This window comes from Micropterus salmoides, unplaced genomic scaffold (genome assembly GCF_014851395.1).
Source record: "Micropterus salmoides isolate LMB-PRFRI ecotype aquatic unplaced genomic scaffold, ASM1485139v1 Ms_hic_scaffold_6, whole genome shotgun sequence".
NCBI classification, from domain to species: Eukaryota; Metazoa; Chordata; class Actinopteri; order Centrarchiformes; family Centrarchidae; genus Micropterus; species Micropterus salmoides.
Genome location: NW_024044348.1, coordinates 10,908,625 through 10,936,591, shown reverse-complemented (window position 1 = coordinate 10,936,591; position 27,967 = coordinate 10,908,625). Strand labels below are relative to the sequence as shown.

General features: G+C 41.1%; 1 protein-coding gene across 13 annotated transcripts in view; it reads left to right on the top strand.

The window, feature by feature from the left end:
- The window catches only part of LOC119889829 (transducin-like enhancer protein 3-B), a 158,658-nt gene extending 154,759 nt beyond the window's left edge, over nucleotides 1–3,899 (top strand). For all 13 annotated transcript variants that reach the window (XM_038700705.1, XM_038700696.1, XM_038700694.1 and 10 more), the window contains 2 exons: nucleotides 1,491–1,567; nucleotides 2,593–3,899. In XM_038700705.1, the coding sequence (XP_038556633.1) occupies nucleotides 1,491–1,567; nucleotides 2,593–2,700 (185 nt within the window). In that variant the 3' untranslated portion in view covers nucleotides 2,701–3,899. The remainder of the gene's footprint in view (nucleotides 1–1,490; nucleotides 1,568–2,592) is intronic.
- Nucleotides 3,900–27,967: the final 24,068 nt, after the last annotated feature.

Sequence of the window (27,967 nt, the reverse complement as noted above, 5' to 3'; positions counted from 1 at the left end):
CTTTTCCAGCAGTTGCGGAAACTACAGACTTTTATTAACGGACACACAGTGACCTACACTGCACATTTACTGCCAGGCTGAAACTAACTACTAATATTTTTCATCGCTAACTTTCACCGTCATGTTCTGCTGCTCTCTCTCTCTTTCGCTCGGCCTCAGAGAGCTGCCAAGCATTGAGTGACACCATGCTTGCACAGTGTGTGAGTTAAAATCATTACTTGCGCATTGATATTAATGATTGTGACATTTAAGTAGGGTGGTTAATCATTCCGCAGCATTGATGTGCTGAATACAGGAGGAACACTGGTCTCTCTGTGTGCATGCCAGACAGTCCGGCCGCTGCACTTCCGCGAGTTCTGCCTTTTGCATTCCGTCAACATTATGTTATCAATTAACAAATAGTCAATTTTTTGACATCTGTGAATGACTCTGTGAGTCAGAATCTTCCACGTCTGCACTGAGATGCATCTAAGAATTCATTTTTTTCTCCCACCCCTAATGTCCGTGGTAATATTTCTCCATCGGAGAAATTTACAATTCAGTTACACCCATATGATATGGGTGGACTCCTAGCTACTGCCCTGCTGTTAAATGTGGTGAACAAGGATTTATCCAGTCCTCTTACTCTTCTCTCGCTAAAATCAATCTTCATACAATCACATCAGGGTTGTCATGTCAGGCACTCTGTTAGAAACCATGTCTGATGGCCAGGTCTCTGCAGTCTAGCTAGACGCTGGCCACAGGTGGGCCGTGTTGCCTAAAATTTTACTTGTTTAATTTTGATCTGCAACATTTTTTTTTTTATCTGAACTAATGAATGTTTTATTAGTGACAATTAGTTTTGAAAATGTCAGATGTCTCTGTACAGTTTAAATTGCTCGTAGCAAAGGCTTGTAGCTGTATTAACAAGGAAGCTGTTGTTTTACAAATAGGCTCATTAGAGAAATTTGTCGTTGCTTTTTAAGTTTAGATCATTCTGCCTGTTGGGCAGACCTGCTGGTTTCAAGTTTAGGGCTCCAATAAATGAGGTTTTACTGTTGCCTCACTTTTTTGTGCCAGAACTGTCAGTATCCATTTCCCCTCACAAGACCCCCCACAGCACAGCCTCATATCTCTCCTCCACAGAACGGGTTAATTCAAATGATGCTCACTGCTTCAGAGCTCTTGCCGTCACTAATTAAATCATTAGCCGACTAGTCAGTTGGGTAATTAATCAGAGGGTGATTTAAATAATTATCAAAGTGGAAATGGTGTGAGTCTCCTTCATTATGTGCATTTTATGATTGTTAATGTAATGGTGTTTTATGGCCATTGATAAGGTTATCACAGAGTCACATGTTTGCTGTTATGGGTTGGTTTACTATAAATTTCTATCTTTAAGCCCGGAAAAAACAACGATGACCAGGTTTGAGAGGACAAACATGATTGTGTGTGCCTCAGCACACATACCTTCAGATTATATTCTCAAGGCGTCTGTTCTGTGTTTGCAGGGAAATGGTTTGTGAGCACAGGGAAGGACAATCTGCTGAATGCATGGAGGACACCTTATGGTGCCAGCATATTCCAGGTAACTGCGATAAACACAATTCTACACAGTTTGCATTGGCTGTGTGGCTTGTAACTGCACTTTGTTCCTTTTAGGATGTTGTCTGTTTACAATCACTTATTTTTAATTGCTGCCTCTTGGTAAGGATTACCTCAAAAATAGATTTGTCAGTGGGACCCAGTCTGCTTAAAGAAAGGTCTTAAATCAAGACAAGGAGGTGATTTCAAAAATAGAAGCACAGTTTTTCCTAAATGTGTTTTGTGAGATGCAGCATTAAAGCTCTAAATGAATTTTAAAATTTTGTTTTTCCCACAACTCAAAAAGTCTAACTAATCAGATTATATCGGTCCTCCAAATTGCATAATCTCAAATAGGGCAGACACTATTAGTTTATTATTAACACTAACTGATAATCGAATTTGAGCAAAAATAGTGGCGGTGGTGGGGGGGTCAAACTTGGTCTAATTTCAGCCTCTCTAATTAAAGAATTTGCGATTTTTAGGCTGTTGGTCAATATCACCATTGACTCTTAAATGTGGAACAAATGCCTATTGTAATTTTTTAACAGTTTGATGATTGATAATTACCTTTACTCAAGTTATTAGGAGATTCAGATTTTGACATGACTAGATTTTTTTATCGGACAGTAACACAAATAATGCCATCACAGTGCAATATACATTTATCAGAACTGTTAACAATAACAAGAATTACAAACTTATTTCCATTGTGGTCCTCGTTGCATTCGCTGAGATGACCCATACAATTGTCTTAGTGTTGTCATAACTTTCTGGTTTGCATTCACTATATGAGCTAATCTGGCTAGTGTAGTCTAATTAACAGACAACACCTGTAAAAGTCTTAGAATTTATGTTCTGCATGTGCTGCAGCCCAAATTATTCAAGATAATCCAACAGTAATTATACTTAATTAAAAAAATCTGAGTACCAAATCAAACTGTTGTGGACAAACACGCACCCCTGTTGACGAGGTTAACTGTTAAGCATGCTTCATGAAAGAAATAATGGAGATTTTTACTTCCACAGTCGAAGGAGTCGTCCTCCGTCCTGAGCTGTGACATCTCAGCAGATGACAAATACATTGTGACAGGATCTGGTGACAAGAAGGCCACCGTCTACGAGGTCATCTACTAGACAGAAAAGGAGGCTCCTGTTCTGCTTCAGCACTTACAATGAGATGACTTTTTCTTCCCCCGACCATATGTGGACTACAACGTGCTGAGACAAATTTACTGGAGCTGTTGGCTTAAGTATGCTTGTGCTGGAAAGAAGTTACTTTCACTTTTTGGGTTACTTTTTGGTTTTCATTGAGAATATTTGGGTGTAACCCGATGAAGCGGCGCTTCATTCTGAGAAACACGTCCCCAAGACGTCTTGTGAAAAGTGTACATATCGGATTAAATAAAAGACCTTTTATATATATTATAAAAATATATATTTTCATGTCCTGGGTGTACTTGTGATGATTTTTTTGGCACATTATCTTATGCCAAGATATTTGAGTGGGAGAGAAAGAACATAGATTAGACCTTTTTAACAATTTTACTTTCTGATTTTCTTAAAGCACATTCTCCAGGCTGACCTTTTCAGAAATCAAACAGAGGTGCATGAAAATTGTAAGTAGGACATTTTGTGGAGATTTTAAAATGGCCTTTTGTCACAGTGCTCTTACCGGACAATGAAAACGTGAAGTCCTCTGACTCGGGCAAAGCCTCGGCTGGTTTTGGACGCTGTGATTCAGGAAAAGAGATGGATGTAAATTTAATTCAAATATAAAAAGACTTTTTTTAAATTGTACATCTCTGTCTGTGCTATCTTTCTCCATGTTTGTTTTACCTTGTTAGATTATGGGAGAATGTTTAATGTTTAGCCTAACCCTTGGACCTCAGTTGGCAGCAGACACAAACTGGATGACAATGTGCTTTTTGCTAACTTGACGTAATATGGATGTTGAATTTCACCATTGATTTCTTGGCTGCAGACTAAACTCAAACAGTCCAATCTGCGCTATTGGACTCCTTCTGCCCTTTCTATCTTATCAATATTCCTGGAATATGTTTGGTCGGCCGTGATGGAGAGACATGTAAATGCTCGTGAAGAAGGACAGAAGGGCAACTGATGTACACAAATTAGAAAATCAAGCGTCTCCCATGATGATGCCAAGACAACAGTGAATAATTCTGGTTTGTACACTGTGCTCCAGATCCTGTCAGCATTTTCCACAATAAAAAGGGGCAAAATGTGCCAGTCCCTCTGAATCACACCAAAGTATGTAGCAAATGCTGTCAGCACTGAAAAGAAATGTACAGTTGTTAATAAATCAATAAAACAGTTTTTTGTAGAATGGTCTATTTTCCTTCCTTATAACCTTTCATTGGGCGTTGCCTACAAATACGTTTATTTGCAGAGCATTAGATGAGAAGATTGATGCCACTCATGTCTGAATGCTTAATATGAAGCTACAGCGAGAAGATGGTTAGCTTAGCATACAGAATGGAAACAGCTAGCCTGGCTCTGTTGCCTGGCAACAATGATACTGCTCCTGGCCCCCAACCCTGTGAAAAACGTCTCTGGTTACGTATGTAACCCTGGTTCCCCGAAAAGGGGAACGAGACACTGCGTCGGTTCCGACACTATGGGAACGCCTCTAGGCGAAGCAGGTCTGAACGTGAATGAAATCACTCCAATCCTATTGGCTTGTTGCTAGAACTGTAAGGTGTGACGGAATAACCGGAGGAGTATAAAGCACACCTGTACACACTCATCATTAGCTTAAACTATGAAGCAGGCGCTTCAGGCGGGGAGAAAGGTGCGGCGGGCCGGCGCAGTGTCTCGTTCCCCTACTCGGGGAACCAGGGTTACATACGTAACCCGAGACGTTCCCCTTCGAGGGAACTCGAACTGTGTCGGTTACGACACTATGGGAACGAGATACCCACTAAACCGTGCCGAAAACCCCGCCTGCCCCTGTGTGCAATAAAGTGGCACGACTAAGAGGAGAGCGCATGAGTGCCAGGTGCCGAAGGAAGGTCAAGACTGTAAAACCGAATGAATGTGTGCGGAGTGGCCCAGCCAGCCGCTAAACAAACATCCTGCAAAGAGGCCCCGGAAAGGAGGGCTCGAGAGGCCGCCATGCCTCTGGTAGAATGAGCCCTCACAGCCACAGGTGAAGGCAAACTGTGCACCTGATAGGCCAGGGAAATAATCTGAACAATCCAGTTGCGAATAGTTTGTTTGGATGCAGGGAGCCCGGCCCTGGGAGACCCAAAACACACTAGCAGCTGGTCAGCCTTCCTCCAACGGGAGGACCTCAGAGTGTAAATACTCAGTGCTCTGACAGGGCAGAGCAGATGAAGTCTCCCGTCCTCCGCCGTCACATGAGGTGGAGGATGAAATGCCTGCAGCACTGTGAACCCTGCCGCACAAGAAGGCACTTTAGGGATGTATCCTGAACGAGGGTGCAGGATAGCCCTAATATTCCCCGGGGCAAACTCCAGGCTTTGCGGGGAAACCGAAAGCGCTTGGAGATCCCCCACCCTCCTCAGAGAGGTGATAGCAAGGAGAAAGGCCATCTTGAGGGTCAAGTGCTTAGCCTCAGCTGACTCCAGGGGTTTGAAGGGGGCCTCAGCCAACGCCCCAAGAACCACTGCCAGATCCCAAGGGGGAACCTTGGACCGAGTCGCAGGTCTCATCCTCCGTCCACACGGAGGAGACGTACAACCAAGGGAAGTTTCCCCAAGGACCCCTCCCTCAGAGGGGTGTGGAAAGACGAAATAGCTGCCACGTACACCTTGAGGGTGGAAGGGGAAAGACCAGCAGAGAACCGGTCCTGGAGGAACTCAAGTACCTGAACCACCGGGCAGGTAACAGGGTCCACCGACCGCTCCCTACACCAAGTGGAGAAAACACTCCACTTCAGGCTGTACATCCTCCGTGTGGACAGGGCCCTGGAGCTCAGGAGGGTCTCGACTGCTACGGCTGTTAGACCCGCCTCTAGGTACTGTGCCCCCTCAGGGACAGCAGGTCTCTCCTCAGAGGGACCCGCCACGGATCCACGGTGAGTGAGTCGGGACACTGCCCGACTGCAGACCCTCGGGGCAGGCAGTACGGCGTGGACTCGATGGTGGCAGGTGCGTCCTGAACGTGTAAACGGCGGGATAACATCGCCTGTTGCCACGGCGGAGGGGACCTCGGTCGGCCTCCGGGGGGGGGTGGGGGAGGGGAGAAAGACTCCCCTACCCCGGTCTTCCCTGAGCTCCGTCGGGACTGGATGACGGTCCTCAGATCACGTCTCTCAGACGGCTGAGGGTGAGAGCGCCGTCCCGCTGCCCCAGCTCCTCGGGGGGGCCCCCGAGAAGCGACACTCTGCTTCCTCTCCTCTCCGTAGGAGCTCGTAGAGGGAAGGGACCTACGCCTGGCAGCCTCAGCTGCCTTGGGTCCAGACCGGCGAGGGAGGTACTGGCGGAACGCTTCGCCCTGCGTCTAACGCTCCGTGGTTCTGCGAAGCTCCGCCAGATCTTCCCCAGAGGGACCCCCCCTCTGAACCATCTCCTCTAGCAGGTCGGCTTGGTAGGCTTGAAGCACCGCCATGGTGTGCAAGCTCGCACCTGCCTGGCCCGCTGCCATGCACGCCTTCCCCACGAGCGTGGATGTGCTGCGACATGGTTTGGATGGTAACGCCGGCTTCTCCAGGGAGGACGCAAGTCGAGGGGAGAGATAGCATCCTCCACCCGAGGCATCCTCCCATAACCACGGTCCCTAACCCCCATCACATTACTGTAGTTCAGTGATCGGGGTGTGGAAGCCATGTAGAGAAGGGTCTGCCCCATGATTACTCAGTTCATCATGTAAATCAGGAAAGAATGGCAGAGACCGGCGTGGAGGTGGCACGTGGTGCTTAAGAAACCTTTCATCAAGCTTACCACTAGCCTGTGGTGTCTGCTCCTCCTGTGGCCAGTTGATGTTGAGCTTAGCCACGGCTCTAGTCACCACCTCCAGCAGCACGTCATAGTCGGACGCCGCCAGATGACGCCGCCCCGACACCCGGAAGTCATCGTCCACTACGCTGAGCACGTCCGCCTCCTCGGAGTCTGATTGCTGCAGCGTCTCCGGATCCAAACCGCGAGCGGGAGAAGCCGAGAACGGGCTCCCGAACAAGGAAAGGAAGCGTCGGAGCCAGCGGATGAAGGTCGGGAAAAAGCTTCAGCCGTCCCAAAATCCTCCGACAGATCACGCTGTGAACCCCATGAGTGAAGCCGCCGGGCCGCCTCAGCGGCCGCAGGGCACACACCACGGGGAGAACACATCCGGCCATCCTCGGAAAAGAGAGCCATGCTGTACCTCAGTACCCGCACGGAAAGGGCTTCGCAACGGGCGCAGGCAGCCCCCTCGAGAGCTGCCCGGGCGTGCTCCATCCCCAAACATGAGACACACATGTCATGAGAATCTCCATCCGTGATGTACCGAGGGCAAGAAAAAAAACGCACCTTCTGTACATCTGGTTGCCGGACATGCTGGTAGACTTCTTCTTCAGGTAAGACACACTGCTTGTAGGACTGGAGCTTTCTTCAAACAACATACAGAGCGCCTGCTGAATAGAAAAAAGCTAATGATGAGTGTGTACAGGTGTGCTTTATACTCCTCCGGTTATTCCGTCACACCTTACCGTTCTAGCAACAAGCCAATAGGATTGGAGTGATTTCATTCACGTTCAGACCTGCTTCGCCTAGAGGCGTTTCCATAGTGTCGTAACCGACGCAGTTCGAGTTCCCTCGAAGGGTAACCACGTGTCGAGATATTCCTTTAAAAACATCAACTTATAAAACACCCACCGTGTGTTTTAGACTATATTTTAATCTATCAACAAATAATAGATAAATTGAAGCTTTAGCATTTAGACCTTCATGTTCACACAAGAACAGTTGGCTGTAAAAAATAAGACATGAAACATGTTAGAAACCCGGTAATGTTTTTCTGAGGCTAATGGAGGGTGCAAAGAATGACCTCTGTGTTTCAAAAAACCACAGCCATGGCCCTGATCAACAGGGATCTAGTGCCCATGTATGAACGAAACAGGGATCCACACATCCTCTGACATCATCATATCTCTCCGTATCTCAGAGAGGTACAGGAGTTAGAAAGTAAACCAGTATTTGAGGATTGTGAAAGACTTGAGTGATCGGTTTTGGCCCACCTCACCGTGACCATGGACTCGTTCAGGCTCGTCTCCGTGTGAAGTTGACAAGGGACAATGTTGGGTGTGTTCCTGAATTTCATGGTGATCTCTGTTTAAAGAGGAAAACAAACAGCATGAAAGATAGTAGCGTTTTGTGGTTAAGTTCAGATGGCAGATAAGATGAATGGACATTTGAACTTTTGTGAAATTCTGACCTGTTTATGAATCAAAACAAACACACATTGGCTGAGAAAGTCACTTACTATATGTAGTTCATGTAATGGTACCTAACACAACACTAAGGGACTGCTACAACCTGCAAGGCAGGCGTCATGTAACCAATGGAAGCCAAGCTAGGACCACTGCTGCAAGCTAATCTGCTAGCATGTTCACTGCTAACTTACACACTGACTGTGGGTTTGACAATGTTAAAATTTGAAAAGTTGTTTTTACAATGGACATGTAAATTATATGTTATAAGTTTACCAAAGTAACATTGAGCTATTTTCTCTTGATTATCTGTTATTTCTCCACACAGACATTCTGAGCAAAGCTAGTGGAGGTCAGTAAGGATAAAAAGTAACAGATATTGAAGGGATCCTTAAATGTAGTTTTCACACTGATTATCTACAGGTGAAACTCGAAAAATTTCAAAAGAAGTTCATTTATTTTAGTAATTCAACTTAAAAAGTGAAACTAATATATTATATACTCATTACATGCAAAGTGAGATATTTCAAGCCTTTATTTGATATAATTTCGAAGATTATGGCTTACAGCTTATGAAAACCCCAAATTCAAAATCTCAGAAAAGTAGAATATTGTGAAAAGGTTCAGTATTGTAGGCTCAAAGTGTCACACTCTAATCAGCTAATTAATCCAAAACACCTGCAAAGGGTTCCTGAGCCTTTAATTGGTCTCTCAGTCTAGTTCAGTGGAATTCACAATCATGGGGAAGACTGCTGACCTGACAGTTGTGCAGAAAACCATCATTGACACCCTCCACAAGGAGGGAAAGCCTCAAAAGGTAATTGCAAAAGAAGTTGGATGTTTTCAAAGTGCTGTATCAAGGCACATTGATAGAAAGTTAAGTGGAAGGGAAAAGTGTGGAAGAAAAAGGTGCACAAGCAGCAGGGATGAGGATTGTCAGGAAAAGGCCATTCAAAGTGTGGGGGAGCTTCACAAGGAGTGGACTGAGGCTGGAGTTACTGTATCAAGAGCCACCACACACAGACGGGTCCTGGACATGGGCTTCAAATGTCGTATTCCTCTTGTCAAGCCGCTCCTGAACAACAAACAACGTCAGACGCGTCTTACCTGGGCTAAAGGAAAAAAAGAACTGGTCTGTTTCTCAGTGGTTCAAAGTCCTCTTTTCTGATGAGAGCAAATTTTGCATCTCATTTGGAAACCAAGGTCCCAGAGTCTGGAGGAAGAACGGAGAGGCACACAATCCAAGATGCTTGAAGTCCGCTGGTGTTGGTCCACTGTGCTTTATTAAGTCCAGAGTCAGCGCAGCCGTCTACCAGGACATTTTAGAGCACTTTATGCTTCCTTCAGCAGACGAGCGATATTGAGATGCTGACTTCATTTTCCAGCAGGACTTGGCACCTGCCCACACTGCCAAAAGTACCAAAACCTGGTTCAATGACCATGGGATTACTGTGCTTGATTGGCCAGCAAACTCGCCTGACCTGAACCCCATAGAGAATCTATGGGGCATTGCCAAGAGAAAGATGAAAGACATGAGACCGAACAATGCAGAAGAGCTGAAGGCCGCAGGAAGCATCCTGGTCTTCTATAACACCTCAGCAGTGCCACAGGCTGATAGCATCCATGCCACGCTGCATTGAGGCAGTAATTCATGCAAAAGGGGCCCAAACCAAGTACTGAGTTCATATGCATGATTATACTTTCCAGAGGGCTGACATTTCTGTATTTAAAATGATTTTTTTTATTGATTTCATGTAATATTCTAATTTTCTGAGATTTTGAATTTGGGGTTTTCATAAGCTGTACGCAATAATCATCGAAATTATATCAAATAAAGGCTTGAAATATCTCACTTTGCATGTAATGAGTCTATATAATATATTTGTTTCAACTTTTAAGATGAATTACTGAAATAAATAAACTTCCGCATGATATGCTAATTTTTCAAGTTTCACCTGTACAAGTCATTGATTTTACATTTTAAACTTGTTGCACTGATTACATCTGAATCACAGTAAGGTAACTGCTTTTGTCAAATATAAATAAAGAAAAACAAAAAACGCGGCAAGTTCATTGACATGTGAGTTTTAACACGCTCTAGTTGGGTGTTCAGCCTGAAAATTCACAAATACAATCAGTGCTTAAAAAAACAAAAAAAAACAGGAACTAAATGCCACCGTTGACAGAAAAATCAAGTTGTTACTAGGCAAGTGTAATTTTTGCTAATGGGAACAGTTAAATGTCACGGTGTCACAGATTTATAATATATTTGTCAGCACACACACTGGTATGAAACAAGGGAAGTGTGACGGAGAGAGAGGCGATCTAAACTGAAAAAAGGTGTGAGAGAGACAGAGACGGTTGTTGTGAGTTAATGGCTTTGTTTCCAGACGGGATGGTTTGTGGTTTCAGGCCTGCTGACAGGAGTAATGATGAGACACACAGTGCAGGATCTGTGTGGCTTGGCAAACCACACACACACACACACACACACTCTGTTGCTTCACTTGAATCACAGAACCAGCAGAGACACGTTCAGTCACACTCACATTTCACACACTCCCACACACACCTAAGAAAAAGACAAACTACATTGGGAATTTGTGTCTTTGTGCTGATATCCGTGATGATTGTGAAACCGGATTTAAGGGTTAAAATATCTCACAAACTAGTTGTGTTATACTAACTTTTGGCTTTTTCCAATCTGTATTTTGTCAAGCGCAGGCTTCCATACAATTACTCATGATATACACTATAAATGTCAGTGTCTGTGAATCTTGTTTTCCTGACTCACCGCCCTGAATGGCTGCCATGTCTTTTCCTTCTCTTTCTTCCTCTCCCACGTCCTTTCCCACTCTCTTGTTCTGCTCCCACCACAGGTGGTGAGTGCATTCATTTTCACGTTTGTGGGGTGCTGGCTGTAAGGCTGTGATTTCTGACTGTGAATGTGAGAGAGAGGGGGATGGGGGGAGACAGGGTGGTTAGGGATGCATTATGGAGCAATTTCTAACTGTGTGGGCTGAAGGCTCTGTACATATGGCTGAGCAACGCATGCAGACGTACATATTTTGTTTGAATACATCGGTTGTCCTTGTGTAATTCTGTCTGCTAGGAATTGTGTTTATATATTACTTAAATCGTTCATGCCAGATGATTTAAGGGACACTTGCTGTGTGGATTATGTTCATTGGATATAGTGGCACACAAGTCATAACAAGGTGGTCATGGTGGACCATAGACCAGGGTTTGTGTTCTGTGTATCACATGTGGTTTGGTTTAGGAACAACAACATTTAATCATTCTATCTTAAAGAGAGATAGTGATTTGGGTAAATACCATGGATTATATAAAAGAAGCAGACTCGCTTCCGCATCTGAAATGTGAAGCCAATGCGAAGTGCCTTAAACCTACATTCTTTCTAATGGAAGTAGGGGGCGACTCGACTAGTTGCAAAAAGAAGTGTGACAGTACAGAAATATATGAGAAAATTACCTTACTTCTCACTTGATTTATTACCTCACACTATTATTACCTAAACACTTTCATAATGAGTTTGTGGTCTAAATCGCTAGATTTGAGTTTTCTTCAATACAGCATGATGCTCATTTTGTAAATTATGGTCCCATTTAGAGGAAAATAGATGATAAAGCAGATTATGCTTTATGATGTTGCTACTTTGTGAATGACAAGCCGCAGATGAACAAAGATCCTTCATTTAACCAAGTGTTTTGACCTAAACTACCCATGAAAAGAATTTTGGCTGCCACAAACAGATAATGCAAGTGAACATTTTTCAGAAAATATAATCCAGGCAGAATAGTAAGAAGTTTCTTTCAAAATGTATTTGCTGTTGTAAATTTGTAGTATGCAATCTTTCCCTTGACATAGGACACTCTGCCTACCTAATATGCTTGTTGGCATCCAATCACAATGCTGGGAAAAATCAAGATAACAGAACAGTTTTTAATACTAGCTGTAAATGCAAATAACATATCCAGATATAGCATTATGTAGTATGTTTTATCTTAAACAGCTTCAAAATCATTTGGCAGGAACACTGACTTGTAATTGGGAGAATGGTGTCTCTGACATCGCGGATCGGCGTAAAACACGACTCTTCAGCAAACAACAACAAATAAAAATAAATAAATAAATATATAAATAAAATGTACAACGTAAGTTCTTAGGAAGAAGTAACCTCGGTATTCTCAGTAATAAGAGAGAAAAGGACAGCAGGGAATTACACTCTGAAACGGTAGGGGCGCCAAATCGCAAAAAAACCCACAAATCTTACATAATGTTGCTTTAAAATTCGGTTTATCTTAACAACAAACAACAACATTCACCGTGCTTATTCTGCGTGATGCCTAAATCTCAACTGGCTGGTTTGATCTGATATTGTCTAACTAGTCCAGCTGTGGTTTTCCAAGTAGTTTTACCTCGACATGACGATACATCGATTGTCAAGAAATCTCTCTGTTCTATGTTTTGATATTTGCCTAAATTTAGACAAAAATATGTTTGAATAAATATTTAAATGTGTGCTGTCATTTCACCCAATTGATGAAAAAACATTTTCCCTTGATCTCTGCTAAAAGCTGACTGGACTCCGGTAAAGGTTTCTAACCACTCAAGGCTGTGAAATCCTGATGCAAGGTGTTTTTGTTCTCTTGACAGTTGAGAGCTTTTGCTGTGAAGGAGAAGTGATGCAGGGCGCTCCACCTCTCTCCTCTCCATTTCTCTCCTCGGTCCAATTCAGAGAGGAGGCAAAGGTTTTTACTGTCCTTTACCTGACAGCTGTCTGATTTCATCTCTTCTATACCACTGTGAGATGAAATGGAGAGCAAAATGATGAGGCTCTTTTCTCACGGAGACAGCATTTTATGGTTTCATCTTCCTCTTGCACCGTCTCCTTTTTCTACCTCCCATTGTCAGCAGTTATTCCCCTCCACGTCTTTCATTGCTGTGTATCCTCTCTCTGCAGTGGCAGCTCCTGTAAGCACATCGATTGGGCTGAACCAAGTAGCCTGAAGAAAAACGGAGAGGAGGGTATGAGGGTGCAGCAGTTTTTCTTTTTCCAAAAGAGAGGAGCAGATTAAAAAATGAGAAGCTCTCTCCTTTCTCTCTAACCAAGTGCTTGCGAAGAGCAGTGGGAGATTAAAGGGAGCTTGTGTAGAGGCAGAGAGCGCTGGTGCTTCAGCTCCCAGAGGTCATTTGGGTCCCTTTGATAGCGTTTCAGGCCTCGCTCCATCTTCTGACCTGTCCTTAAGATGAGACGCTTTCATCAGTCTATGCCGGACACAAGAGCCCACTCAGGATCAGTGGGCACAAATTAAAGAAGGGCTTTGTGTGCGCGTGTTGAGTTTTCATATGGTTATGTATACTTCAATGCTTTTACTGTTATAAAAGCCTTTCCCTTGATCTTTGATCACACAGACTGGTGAGAACAATGCTTAAACTGGATCTGGAATTATTTGTCTGGGAGAGAGAGCAGGAGATTTTAAAGGATACGGGTGAGAAACAAAACAGTAGAGGAGGCTACTTTTGGTCAGATTTCAGTACCCTGAGACTTGGTACTGAATATCAAGTATGTCTGTATTGACTGTATATACTGGCGAGGGTCAGAGGGACAGAAACCATGCAGTATAATGCAATCCAGTAGATCTAAACTAACTACTACATTTGTGATGCTTCTCATGTTAAATTATTTGTAATGTCAGGGATGTGTTCATGCAACTCCACTGTGATATTTCACACGACTCATACTGGAACCCAGTACATCCCCATTCGAAACTAAGGCACCTTAAAAAACAACTTCCTGCAAATCTAAATCCACTTTGTAAGTAATTTTATCATAATCAATAAATTGATCCCAGACTACAGTGTTCATTGCAACAGTAGTTATTAAAATCAAGTATTTCTACCCTGTAGACAAAAACTGTTTATAAACATGATCATTGCTGTTTAAGTTCCACACAAGTATCATTTAAACATATTTGTAACTGATAAAATTTTGCAGGAGTTCATGTCTGTGTGTCCTCTCCATATGCTTTTGATTTATTAACATGAGTAACATTTGACATGTAATGTTTTGTCCATTATTGCAAAACCATATAAAACAATAGAAAAATGAAGCTCATCAGGTCTGTGATGGAAACGGTCACAAGGTCCCTCACTTTCACCAAAAACACCCCATCCAAAGTCAAGAACAGTACAATTAATTGTTTTCACGTTGTAATTTGGTTTTGCAGTTTGACTAGTTTGTGTCCTGAAGAAACTCAGTGAAATTTAAAGCAGTACTTCAACATTTTGGGAAATATTTGTCAGCCAGATGAGAAGATTAATACCACTCTGTACGGTAAATATGTAGCCGGTTAGCTTAGCTTAGCATAAAGACTAGCCTGGCTAACAAAATGCAGCTTTCAGCACCTCTAAAGCTCACAAATAATGTTCAATCTTTTTCGTTTAATCTCTAAAAGTTAATTTTTACTATTCTTTTAGTATCGAGGAGGAATGGATTTTTGAGTTCAAACGTAGGCTGCATAAAGTACACAAAACAAACCTCAACTTTAGACTAGTGGATCAATCGACTCCTCTGTCACCCACTCCTACTGAGGAGGTGGCAAAAACAAGGAGGAGGAACATGTTTTATTCGTTTTTATCTGTTTGCCTTTTGAAACAGAGAGAAATGCGCACCATGCTGCCGAGACATACACATACAGGATGTGTCATTAGAAAGATTTTGTAACTCCGTATTCAATTCAAGGCAAATGGGTTATTTTTTGATGAGGGAATAATATATTGGAACTTGAGTCAGGATGTTGAGTAATTAGGTTTGGAGTACACAGTTATAGTTAAAGATTTTGTGATTATACAGTTAAGTGATATACGGTGACAGACAGCAGAACAGTAGCAGAAAAATTCGTTTTCATTTTGTGGGACCTGTAAAAGAGAAACTGTTAAACACTTCTCACAGCAATCGCTTTAACTGCCAAGGTGAACACGGGGGTTAACAAGCTCAGCAAAGCAAATAATTGGTACAAATAAGTAATTAGCAGTAGTGGAAGTGCTCAGATAGAATGTGAAGGAGCACTAATTGAACATGATTATAAACTTCCTTCTTTCCTCCTCCATCAATTGGAGCTGTAACGAGGACGTCCTCAAAGATAATTAGGATCACAGGGCACAAGTGTCTCTTCAGAGAAACTCAGAAGGAGACTGTTCACTAAAAATACTGAGGAATAATTATAAATTTCACATAAGCGTTTCAATATCATCCCCATGTTACTTAAACTTAGCAATATTTTATCTATATTTCATATTAACCCTTGATCATAATTACTCAGTATCCCGTGAAAGGGTCATTGATACTAAGAAATACATAATTAGCAACTTTATCTTGCTTTTTAACGTTTCTGTTGGTTTTCCAGCTGCTCGAACTGTGTGGATGAGTCTCACCATCTTCCAACAACCCATTTGTGTTTGTACTCTCTCTATTGCAGCCAGGATTCAGTCAGGTAACATTAAATGACTTGCCCACAGACATACAGCTTACTTTCTCCTTCACCAAGCTGTAGTCGTGATGTTAGCTATAGCAGCAGGAAAGTTGTGAGTATCGCTGTCTGGATCTGGTGTGCTGGTTCAGGGACCGTCTCGTTCTTTCTGCATGTTAGCTTCATAGCAGCAACGGCAGCAGTTAACAGTTTGCTAACCCACAACTTGGCTAACGTTAGTTAAGTTACTTGCTGTGTCGTTTCTCCAGAAATGCTTAACCCAGCTTTAAGACTACAACAAGATTATTTTCATTATCATAAAAATAAATTATGTCTATTAATTGCTTTGCCTATCAAAAGGTCAGAAAAGGTGTCCATCATAGCCCAACAAGATGTGTTTAGTTGTTTGTTTTATCCAAAAAAAACCCCAAATATATTCATTTTACTATAATAGAAGGCTGAACTAGCAAATACTGAGTTGACTTGATATATTAATATTTGACAGAGTGGATGCAGTAAGTTGGCATTTTTGCTTAAAAAATGACTTAGAACAATGAAATGATTATTAAAATATTTACAGATTAATTTTCTCTCAATCGACTAATCATTTCAGTTTATAAACAGATGTGATGTATTTACATATTTAAACCATCACAGTGAAGTTTCACTCTTAAATTCTGCTTCTCACAGGTTTTGGTTTTTGACAGCCACTAAGTATAAGCTCAAATACATTAAATACTGCCAGCAGTTATTATATCATTTGGTTGTGCAATAATTTTAAACAGCACTAAAAAGTAGACTGTGTGTTGGCAGGGAACATGTTTTAGTATGTGTACCAAAGTATGTTTACTAAAGTTGTAGAAACAGGTCTTACCAGCGTGGGTTTAAAGAGCCTGAATATCATAACTGCTGTCAGGACATCCATCGTGTGTGAGAAGAAACTGTTTTTCAGACTTCTGGGGGTTTGTCTTGATGACATTAGAGACTGTAGAAGATTTGACAGATAGGCAGCTGCCTCCATGTGTAAATGCTGACCCGTCATAATCGCTCTAGTTAATCTCCACAGCAGTGTGAGAGAGAGAGGAGGACAGAGCACCGTGGTTGTCTGTGTTTATTTGACCTCTCTGACCGCTGATATATCAGCACAACAAAACCTTTACAAACAGCAGACAAACACTTGGTCTGCCCTGCACCTGCACTGATCATCTCTTGTTGGATGGTGTGTGTGTGAGAGTACGGGATTGTGAGTTTACGTGTGTGCATTATAGAAGGATTCAGATCCTTTACTTATGTAAGAGTATTATCAGCAAAATTTACTTATGTTCCAATAGTACTAATTCTGCAGAAAAATGTTCCCTGTCTACTGTTTATATATGCTGTTTTGTGATTAATATTGAATATATATTGAGCTACTTTATATACATTTGGGTAGTTTCATCTACAGCACTGCATCATATTCTATGATATACTCTATATCGTGTGTTTTAATGCTACATTCACGTGCTCCTCGGACGGTCCCATTTCCCGAGTAGTAGAAGTCGGCGTGTTCATGTGCTTTAAATCGGAAAGTGGAAACAACATGGACGCTACTATAAAGATGTGTTGGATTAGCATCGTCATTGTCATCCTAGTTGAAACAGTTTGATGCTTTCTATTACAAATCTGAAAAGTAACTGTAAGACTGTAAGATAAATGCAACGGAGTAGAAAGTACAATATTTACGTAGAAAACATAAAGTAAAAATGGAAATATTTTTTAAAAAGCACAGCACTAGAGTAAATGGACTTAGTTACATTCCACCACAGAGTGTGTATGTATTTTTTGAACATGTCTGTAACATTTTAATCAGTAACGCATTAAACCCAGTAAGCCCAGTTTCTCGTTCAGTGGAAACTGATTATATGGATCAAAGAGCTTCCCTATACAAATGCTGTTAAAATAATTTGCTTACAGTAATCAAGTAGTCCAGTTATGGTGTTCATTTTGGGTCTTTTCATACATGACAACATTAAAGAAAAAATAAATAAATCAGACTATTGTATAAATAGGTTATTTTTTAAACTCTTCTACCAGTTTGGCATTGATAGCCTACTGTTTGTTTTCAGGCCTGTTAAAAATGTAGAAATGCACTGAAACCTCCGCCAAGATGCGGCTTATAAGCCTAGCTGAACTACTGACTTTATTTGTAAATACAAGCAAAATAAAATTTAATTTCCTGCGAAGGATCAAATAAATTATCTATCTAAAAGCACAATACTGTTTTAGGCTATAATTCAAACTACAGTCACCTATATTTTATATACAGCTGTGTATTGTATTATACATATTGGTAGAGCAGTAATTTAAAGTGTCTGAAACAGCTGCTCTGTATTTTTAAACAGTTAAAATAATTGAGTAAATAGCAAAGCTGTCCGTGTCATTACTTTATATGTAATAAATATACAAATGTCAATTAGACACTAATGTGCACGAGACATTAAGGGGCGGGGTTATAATAATCATTCTCTTATCGTAATTTATTTGACCCGGACAGTTTCCACTGCATTACCTCAAAGTTGGTAAACATGTTGTTATGAATCCTGTAGTTCAACTGTAACCCGACCCAGCTACCGTTTCAAAACAAACATCAACTGAAGTCAAGTTCAAAGACTCATTTCTGCCTGCTGATGATTAGTCTAATATGTCTGTGCTAACTGTATGCATGTTTTAACTTTGCACCTGTACCGTACACACTGTACATTGTAACTGGAGTACTACACATTAGTTTTCAATTCTTGTAAGATTGTGTAAGAAAGTGTTCTTGATATGAAAGACAGATTTGTTTACCGTTTTAAAACCGGAGACACAGTCCTTCGTGGAATTAGACAGAGGAGGCAAGTTCCTCCAACTAAAACTTACTTATCCAACATTAGTATGTTTTAAGTAAAGTAAGTGAAGTCACTAACATTTAAAAGAAAACAAAGACAAAAGAGGGGGAAGGGAAGGTTAGAGGAGGTCATTGTGGAGAGGGAGAAGTGAAATGAAGCCGGAAGGCTGACAGAGAGGCGAGGGGGCTTTGTGCTGTATGAACAGGTCATTTGTTTGGGTGGGACACAGTGGTTAAAGGCCACGGGAAAGTGAGGTGCCAAGTTAATGTGACAGGCAAATGAGTGTGGGCCTGTTCCTGGGATTTCTATGGCCTTTATGCAAAGCGGGAGGCGAAAGGGGAAACTGGCCATTCAGTGTGGCAGTCAGGGTGGCAGCAGAGAGGAGGAGGGCGCCTCCAACCAACAGGATTTCAAAGCAGCGGTCAAAACATCAGACTGAATATAATACTGCTTTGAAAACTGGATTCAGTCAGTAAGGCTAATAACAGCCAACCCTGTCACTGATGATTAACGCTATGTATATTTGTTACATGATGGATGGATTGGCATGTATATTTATATATTTTCTTTTAGTTTTCTTCCAGTCATTACTAAAAACATCTATGCCAAAAGAGCAAACGGCTATATGATCCAACAGTTTTAATGTGGATTGGCATGTTTATTTGCATAATGAGAAGCATTACAATGCACCAATGTGTTAAGTTGTGAGTGAAAACACTCAAAACAACAAGATGAGCTATGGAGAACACAGTTATGTTACATTATAAAGAGGTGCAGCAAATGAAGTTATTTAATCAGATAAGACAAACCAGATCTCATGTCTGTCATGTCAAGTTAGCATTCGCCTGGGTATCTCCCTTGACTGAAAGGTGTGCGAGTGTACATACACCCAAAAACACATGTAAGCTCAGACACAGACATGTTGGACGTGCCCCGAATACCTCCACAGGGAGACAACCAGGAGGCATCCTGATCAGATGCGTGAACAACCTACCCTGGCTCTATTTTGACAGAAAGGAGCAGCAGTTCTCCTGTCTGAGCTCATTCAAAAGACCCTGAGATATTTAAACACCTTCATTTTGGGGTAGCAACTCGCAGATATCCAAATGCAACCAATCAACAGCTTTCCAGCAGAGAACCACACTCTGTCCTTGGAGTTGCTGACCTTCTTCTCACTCGACTGTAAACCGCCAAAGCTCATGCTGCGATTCCAGTCCAATTAGCCGGCAGATACTGGCAAACGGGCGAGATGCAATCCAGAGGTCAACAAACTGGACACTCTCCACAACTCAGCTATGCCTTACGTTAGTGTCTGTGATAGAATCAGTGACAAGGCAACAGAAGCCAACACACAAACCAAGAAAGAGCTTGAGAGATGCTGCGTTCATGTTATATTAAAGTTACTATATTACCATTTTCCAATTGGGAATATCATTCATGTCAACATCCAAGTTGTATTTTGAAAAATTCTAACAAAAATGGATGCTTCCAGTGTTCAAGGTAAATAAACCCAAATTATATATATATATATATATGTGTGTGTATATAAATGTGTATATACACATATACATACACACACACACACACACACACATATATATACACACACACACACACATATATACATATACATATATACACACACACACATTTTATATATATATATATATATATATATATATATATATATATATATATACACACACACACACACACACACACACACATACACTGTATATTTACTACTACTGACTTTTCTTTGAAAGTTAAATTGCCCCTGTGGGACATTAAACCTTTAAGTCGTAAAATATACATTCAATGTGACGTGAACGTGACATTACTCCAGAAAATGCGGAAACAGCTCTCGCTCCAATTATACAAGGATGAACAAAAGGCTCGTAGTAACAACCCCGGCTAGCTATTTAGCCAGCAAACAGTAGTGACGGTTATTTCCCTTTGATTATTTGTTAAAAATCAAATGGATGAAGGGATGTGAGAGGAATTAGCCTAGCATGTGGAAAGATTCACACATACAGACAAACTGCTTCTTAAAGAAATCTGGGCATTATACAAATGTAAACACTCAAACACAATACTCTGCTCTGCTTATGAGAAAAAATTGCCATATAAAACGTGCAGAAGCAAAAGCTCTTCCTCTGTCTATGTGTGCCCTGTTTCTGAGTTTCTCTCTCTGTCACACTCACACAGACACAGCATATTCCCTCTCCCTCTCTCGACCTGTCTCACACACCATTACCCCTGTGAGGCGAGGAGACAACCCTAGCCAGGAGAGAGGAGGAGGAGGGGTGGCATCATGGGTAATGTCAGTAGACACATGTCAAAAGTACAGCCTGTGTCCTGAAAAAGCTGTGTGTGGTGTGACAGCGGTCCGCCTGCCACTAACCTCACATCTGCCCCCTCCCCCGACTACTTCCAGACGACAGAAAAGCTTCCTGTCTTAGCCCTGAGGGAGAAAGAGAGCAAGAGAGAGCCAGCAGGGAGGGTCATCAGCACTACTCCGCTAGGATAAATGCTTTTCCTCTTGCAGTCCCACCTCACTGCATAGCTATTGTCCCCAGGAAGAGTGCAGAAGGGTTTTGTGTCAGAGAAGAGCAAAGTGTTTGTCATTGGACAGCAAAGAAAGGCAGACAGTCATGTATGTGTGCAATGTATGCAAGCCTCTAACCCCCGCTCCCATTCAGCTACAATTGCATCAGTGAGGTCGGATACTGATGTTGGTTCATCCCAAATGTGCGATGGGGTTGAGATCAGGACTCTTATGCAGGCCAGTCAAGTTCTTTGACACCACACAACTCATTTCTCAAAAACTATAACTCATTTCTTTATGTTTGATTAGAGAGGCTCTTTCTCAAGCTTGGAGACACACATATCTGTGATAAATATTCTAAATGCAACTTATCAAATCCCAAGGTTTTCAAGTGTATTTCACAAACTACAAAGTACAGAATATAGATGATAAGATCATATGGATTCACAGTAGTTACTAATTTTAAAAAATGACCAGTAAACTTATTTTGTAATAATTTGTTTCAGCTGAAAAGCAGCTAACATGCTACACTGTGTGTATATAGACACATCACTGAGCTAACTCGGTATAGCACGGACAAATATTATTGATTGGTGTCGTGCAGAAGGCTGAGCTGAGATCAGAGGAGAAAAATGGGAAAATGCTTAATTTTAGAGTGTACTTGGATTTTCAGAGAAGTGCTTGGATGAGGCGGGATGAGAGATTAGATCTGCTCATACAACACTACAGTTTAATTAGTGAGATAAACTACATCCCCAAAACTCAAAAGTAAGAATTAAGACATACTAATGAGGCATAATGTTACAGATCAAATATTAATATAATTAATTGACATTTCATGCACTCATAGTAAATATTTTTTTCTTTTCTTTCTGTTTGCCTGAGCTCTTTGTGAAGCTTTACAACATATTGACATATGAAAGGCTATATGTTAGCATGGTTATAGTATGCAATGTAGAGGTTTATGGGTAACCTATTTGTAAGTTAGAGATTTTATGGTTTTAACATAGATGTCATTTAACTTGGTAAATCGATGCTTACTGAGACTGTTGAAGCTCTCTCTGTAACACACACCGACTCCAGCTCCTGTCAATCATGTAAACATCCAACAGCATTAAGACTGCGTCACACCTGAATGATTATGGGGATCATTTCCATAAATAAGCAACATAAAATCTACGATATCAACATCGCTTTACCTCTGCAAACCCGTCGACTGATTTATGTATAATGACACAGAACAATTTCTTTACCATAGCTTTTATCAGTCGACGACAAACGTAATACATGTGAGTAGGTATAGCACAGTAAATATGATCCTAATATAATACAAAATGAACAAGGAGAGCGGGCTGGACAGAGCACGTGGTTGTGTTTATAGACAATGGGATGTTTGCATAGGCAGACATGTTTACACATGTTCAGTCGATATGTAATCTGTATGGACCATCGTGGTGTGGCCAGATGACAAAATGCACATCAAGAAGCAGAAAGTATTACTTGAGCTTTAAATTGTGGTGGATCACAATTTATAAAACATGTCAATAAAATTAAAATCCTTCCACAGACTCAGACATTAATTCAACAAAGACAGGCAGGTACATTAAAACTGATTTTATTTTACATACAATCAATAAAGTTGTATTTGGTCAACAGAAGGGTCCTCCCAGAGAAATAAATAGCATTAATCACTGAAAGTATTTGATACAACCAGCAGATCCAGTTGTTTCCAAGCGTGGGTACATGTACATGAGCATGTAATATCTGCATGTGTACAGTAAAATCACGATATAACTTGAATTACATTTGACAGTAAATTCCATGTGGTGTTTAAAAGAGAGTCTACTGAATGTCATGTCATGTTAATTCATCTCTGAGCCCTGCTTCTTTCACTCAACATGCAAACTAATTCAAATCTGCCACTCAGCTCTAATTAAGAGGCAGTATCAGAAATAGCAACAAACTGGGATGTTTTAATGGTTTCGTGCTTTTGGTATTACAATGAGGAGTTGCAATGTGAGAGCACCAGTACACATTCACATATACACACACACACACACACACACATTACTGGACACACTAATGAAGAAACAAAAGCATGAGAACTGTTCAGATTTGTAGTGAAAAATATTATTAATTATTAAGAATACTTCACACAAATAAAGCGATACTTTGTCATTTCTACTGGACTTTATTGTGCTGCACAAGATTGGTGGGTAATATATCCTCATAATAATATCATGTTATTGCAAGGTATTTTTGCAATAGTTTTTGGGGAAAGGTTGGTCGGTTTGTTGGCATGAAGGTAAGCTGACTCACAAGATGTTTTGAAGGAGCAGACAGAGACCTGGCTGTGGCTCTGTACGGATATTACAAATGATATAATATGACCTAAATATTGAGTCTGATTACATGTATTTGCGTGATTCTGGCAATTTTTGGGTTGTTTCCACGTGGTTGAATGCCCTTATTGTAAGTTATTATAGATAAAATGGTCAGCTAAATAAATGTATAATGTAATTATAGTCATTGATGCGTACAGACCTGATGAACTGACATTAGTTACCTGATTAATATCAAATTATAATACTCACTTCAATTAGATGCAGCGTTGTTTGCTCTTCTCTGCAGGTGCAGTGACCTTTTCTTCCCCTACCTGACCATGAAAGACTGAACCATTTGCCTCCACCAGCTTCTTTTGTACCTGACGTGCTGCTCTGGTCAGTTACTGCAAAGCAGTCACACCTGGCATATTTTCATTTCACATTCAGTGTGGTCAGTGTGTCATTTATGTGTGAAATAATGTTTCTGCTCCGTTTCTCTCAAGGTTAAAGGTGGGCTATGCCACTCTAATCCAATACACGTCTTTTTGTCTAAAACGCTTCACTACCAGGGCTCAGTAAAAGGGGAGTGTGGCACGTTGGGATGATTGGGATCGATGCTCAGGTGGCAGCCTAATAATGTCAAGGCTGTGTATTGTGTCTGCGGCTGCAGAAGAAATAATGCTTCTGTTTACAATAAAAAAGCAACATTCACTCACTACCATCCTTCATCAGCAGAGGGGTCCAGACTGTTAGTTACCAACTACCTACCTGACTATGCTACGCTAAGTTATTCTCTCCAGCGCTGGCACGGCACTAAAACAAAGGGTGGAGATGGGCCTGGCTATATGGTACCAGCTACAAGCAAGGCTACAAGCTAGTCTAAGAAACCAATAAAACCAATACACTCCCAACTACAGTTAGGGGTCAAAAATCTGGAAAAGGTAACGCAGGTAAAGCTATCACATTACAAGGCATGACAGTCAATTATTTGAGAGTGAAGCACTCTTACTGTCTGTCTCACTGTAATGATGAGTCTTCTTTACTACAGTATGTGGGGATTTTTGTTTTAAAAGGGCTACACAAAGCCTCAGTGAGCTTCATAAGAGGCACAGGTAATTGCCCTAATTTCTGCTGCAGACAAAAGCCAATGTTCTGTCTGCTCTTAAGTGAACTGTTGAGTGTCAGTCAAGGATTCTTCAAGGCTGCAGAAAATTGTAAGGACTTTATTTTCCATGACAACTAATAATCAGAGGATATTATGTTTCCCCATTTAAGAAACCCATCGAGAGATTGCTGCTATTTTCATAAAGTACTATATGAAAGAAATAAAAATAGAAAAAGGTTTGGTGCCATTTTCTCTGTCTTATTCATTAGTATTCCTTGTTTGACAGGGGAGTAGGTTTTATAATACTTTTACTGTAGCTCAAGAGGTTTGCGTTCATGCTGCAGTCAATCTTTGCTGCCCAGGATGATAATAACTTTAGCTTGAGAAGAATTATTTTGCAAGAACATACTCTACAAACTTAAGTGAGACATGAGTAGTCACTAATATGCAGTTTGTGTGTAAGTGGTGGATTCGATTTTCAAGTAGAATAGATTATTATGTAAATGTAGAGGATGTACATTAATGTTTGCCGTCCATGCTTTGAACTCTTCACTCCCCACAAGGAGGTTGTGCTCAGCACAGCATGGAGTGTGGAGAGATCACACTATTTTCCCTACTGGTGGATGACGAAGGAGGGGGCTTTTGAAATGTTAGCAGCGTGGCAGCAATAGGTTAAATGTTCTCCAGAGTGGATGAATAGCCCCTGTTGTGTTGCAGTGTGGATGGGAGTTTTTCCAAAATAATGTATTAACAGATTCAGCGGTGTATGGTGCAGCAGAATTTACAAAATGAGACACTGAGAAACTGCCTAACACTTTAAATTATCTTTGTGATTTCTCATTTTGGGAGCTAAAATAGCAAAACAAACAATTACGCGCATGTTGCCAAACAACGTCAACTCATAAAACAGTGATTTGACTGACACAGGAATAACTTCACATTCCTTGTTTTTATGAAAACAGCCTGATGATATGGCGTGGATGAAAGTAATTTTCACGTTTAAACAGTGTTGTGATTGATCCACCTCAGTGTGAAAATGGCCTCAGAAGACAGTGGAACAGTAGGTGTAATTCTAGTTTTTTAACTATACTTCTGAGAGGTTGTATCTAATCTTGTGTGTGTCAATGTCCACTGGCTTTTACCAACATCAGACCAAAGTCACTACAGATTGTGTACTTGTGACCCAACCCATTCAGAGAATTCAGAGGGTATTAGTTGGTGATTTAGGTCCTAATGAATGGGTTGCCAAGCCCCCCCCCCCACACACACACTAATCCTTCAGTGAATTGTAACTAAACATTACTCTCACCCCAAACCCTTCTTCCTGCCATGCTAAACACCAGTTCATGGACACCATCTGGTCTAAAAAAAAAAAAAGAGATCTTGTCAAATCAGCGTGAATAAGCACACAATGCGAACAACCCAAAGGACAATAAACGATTCCAAAAGCTAACTGAAGATGAGAAGCCCTAATATTGCTCCATTACTCATCCTGTGACCCCACATGTGATGTCCATTATAGCACACCAACCACTGGGGTAAAACCAATCCTTACCCAGTTACTATTTGCATATGAAAGGCGTTAGCCTCAGAATATAGCATCCAGAGAGGTGGCTCTGGCTCTGATTTCAAGGGATATTTAGCCCCCTATTCAGCCATCAACAAAGGACGAGCATTCAGACAGGCAAGGAGGGAGGTAGTGCTTGCTGAGCCGTCACAGAGCTCATTTGTTCTCTTCTGTTTACTTAAGCCTCCCCCTCTTTTTTTTCTCTTCCCTCCAGAGGCTTCAAGCATGGACGGGCGGGTGATTGGGAACCCTCCTTCGCTCCATCCCAGTGGGAGAGATAAACAGCAATTTAAATAGTAGTCAGAAAAAGGTTTAGATTTGCATGCATTTATTGGTCAATCAGCACTGCTGACAATTATCATCAAACTGTCGGTGCGCTGTTGAACAGATTTATTTATTTATTTTAACTCCTCCTTCTTCATCCTTTGTTCATTTGTAAGTATTGTGTGTGTATCTATCCGGGAGAAATAATGTACTTTGGTGTGTGTATGTCTCCAAGTATATGTCGATGCACTGTTTAAGTGTCTTTAGTCTCTGATAGGGAAACACTTGATGAAGCTGAGAGGCCTCCTAATCTGATTTCTGCCACCATCAGATTGCTTAGGCGTCTGAGGGGAGAGCTATTTGTAATTATATACAGTAGGATTAGGGGGTAGACTGGAGGCCACATGGACTGGCTTTGTCGTGTCTCAGAAGAAGGGGAGGTCGAGTTGTACCGCACATCCCTCAGGTATTAAACAAGGTGCTGTTAGATGGAGGACTGAAGAGAATAAAGCACCGCCTCCAGATTAGCTGGGTGTAGTTTGGCGTGGTGGGAGATGAAGAATTGAAGAGAGGGGAGCAGGTGTTGTAATAACGCCAAGACAAGAGTCCTATTTTGATATTTGTACAGGGGATTGTTGTGAGAAGTTCAACTAGACAGAAGTGGAGCTATAAAGAGTAGAGTAACAAAGCTCTTTGTTTAAACAAGCCAGGAAATATATGGAGTAATTAGACAGCCATAAACAATAAAAGCACAGCTCAACCAATTATGCATTTTTAAAAGGACATTATATTCATACTGGTATTTGACATATTTGATCTCAAACTGACGTTTCTTGTTACTTATTGGCCAACATCTGTTTTAATCCTAGTTTAACCATACAAAGCACTTTAAAACTTTGTTTTAAAAAGAGCTGTATAAATAATGTATTTTGTTATTATTTATTATATGGCAACACAGATATAATGACCCCAGACATACCATCACAAAGCCCTAATATACCAGGAGCTGAAACCAGAGAAGAGTCCCCTCAGCCAGCTGGTCCTGAGGCTCTCTGCAGTAACAAGTCCCCAACAGCCTCAGGACAGCAACACCAACTCAAGCAGACCAAACCAAATTATCAACAAGCAGAAAGAAAAATATATTGAATACTGGAAAGAAACGACCAAAACACAAAGTAAATTACAATGTTATCTGACCCTAAAAAGAGAATTCATACTGGCAAATTACCTGAGTACAATAAAATGTCCCAAACTAAGAAAAATGTTGACAACATACAGACTGAGTGAACGTAGCCTGGCCATAGAAAAGGGTCGCCACAGACAGAGCTGGCTACCACAAAAGGAGAGACTCTGCTCCCAGTGTGACAGGGGACAGACAAAAATACTTCCCAACACTGCAAACATTTCCCAAATATACCCCGAATTCAAATTTATATCAGACACACAGAAACTCCCCTATATACTGGGAGAAATGCCCAAATGTCAAATAATTGCTGCAAAATATGTCTCCTCATGCCATTTTTTTTAACACACACACACACACACACACACGTTACTGTTTTATTTATTTTATTTTAATTTTTATATATTTTCACATAAGCTTTAATTACTTTACGCTTTAATTACTTGTTTAATGAAATGTATGGGCTTGATTGTTTTTATGTAGTTTGTATGATGCTTTGGCAATATTGTTGTTACACATTCATGCCAATAAAGCTAATCTGAATTGAACTGATATATCTGCAACTGAGATAATGTCAGCACATATATTGGTACAGCTCTAAATAATACTTTCAGTAAAGCTTTCAGCTTTATAATATTATTAACACTATGGATGGACACTAAGGA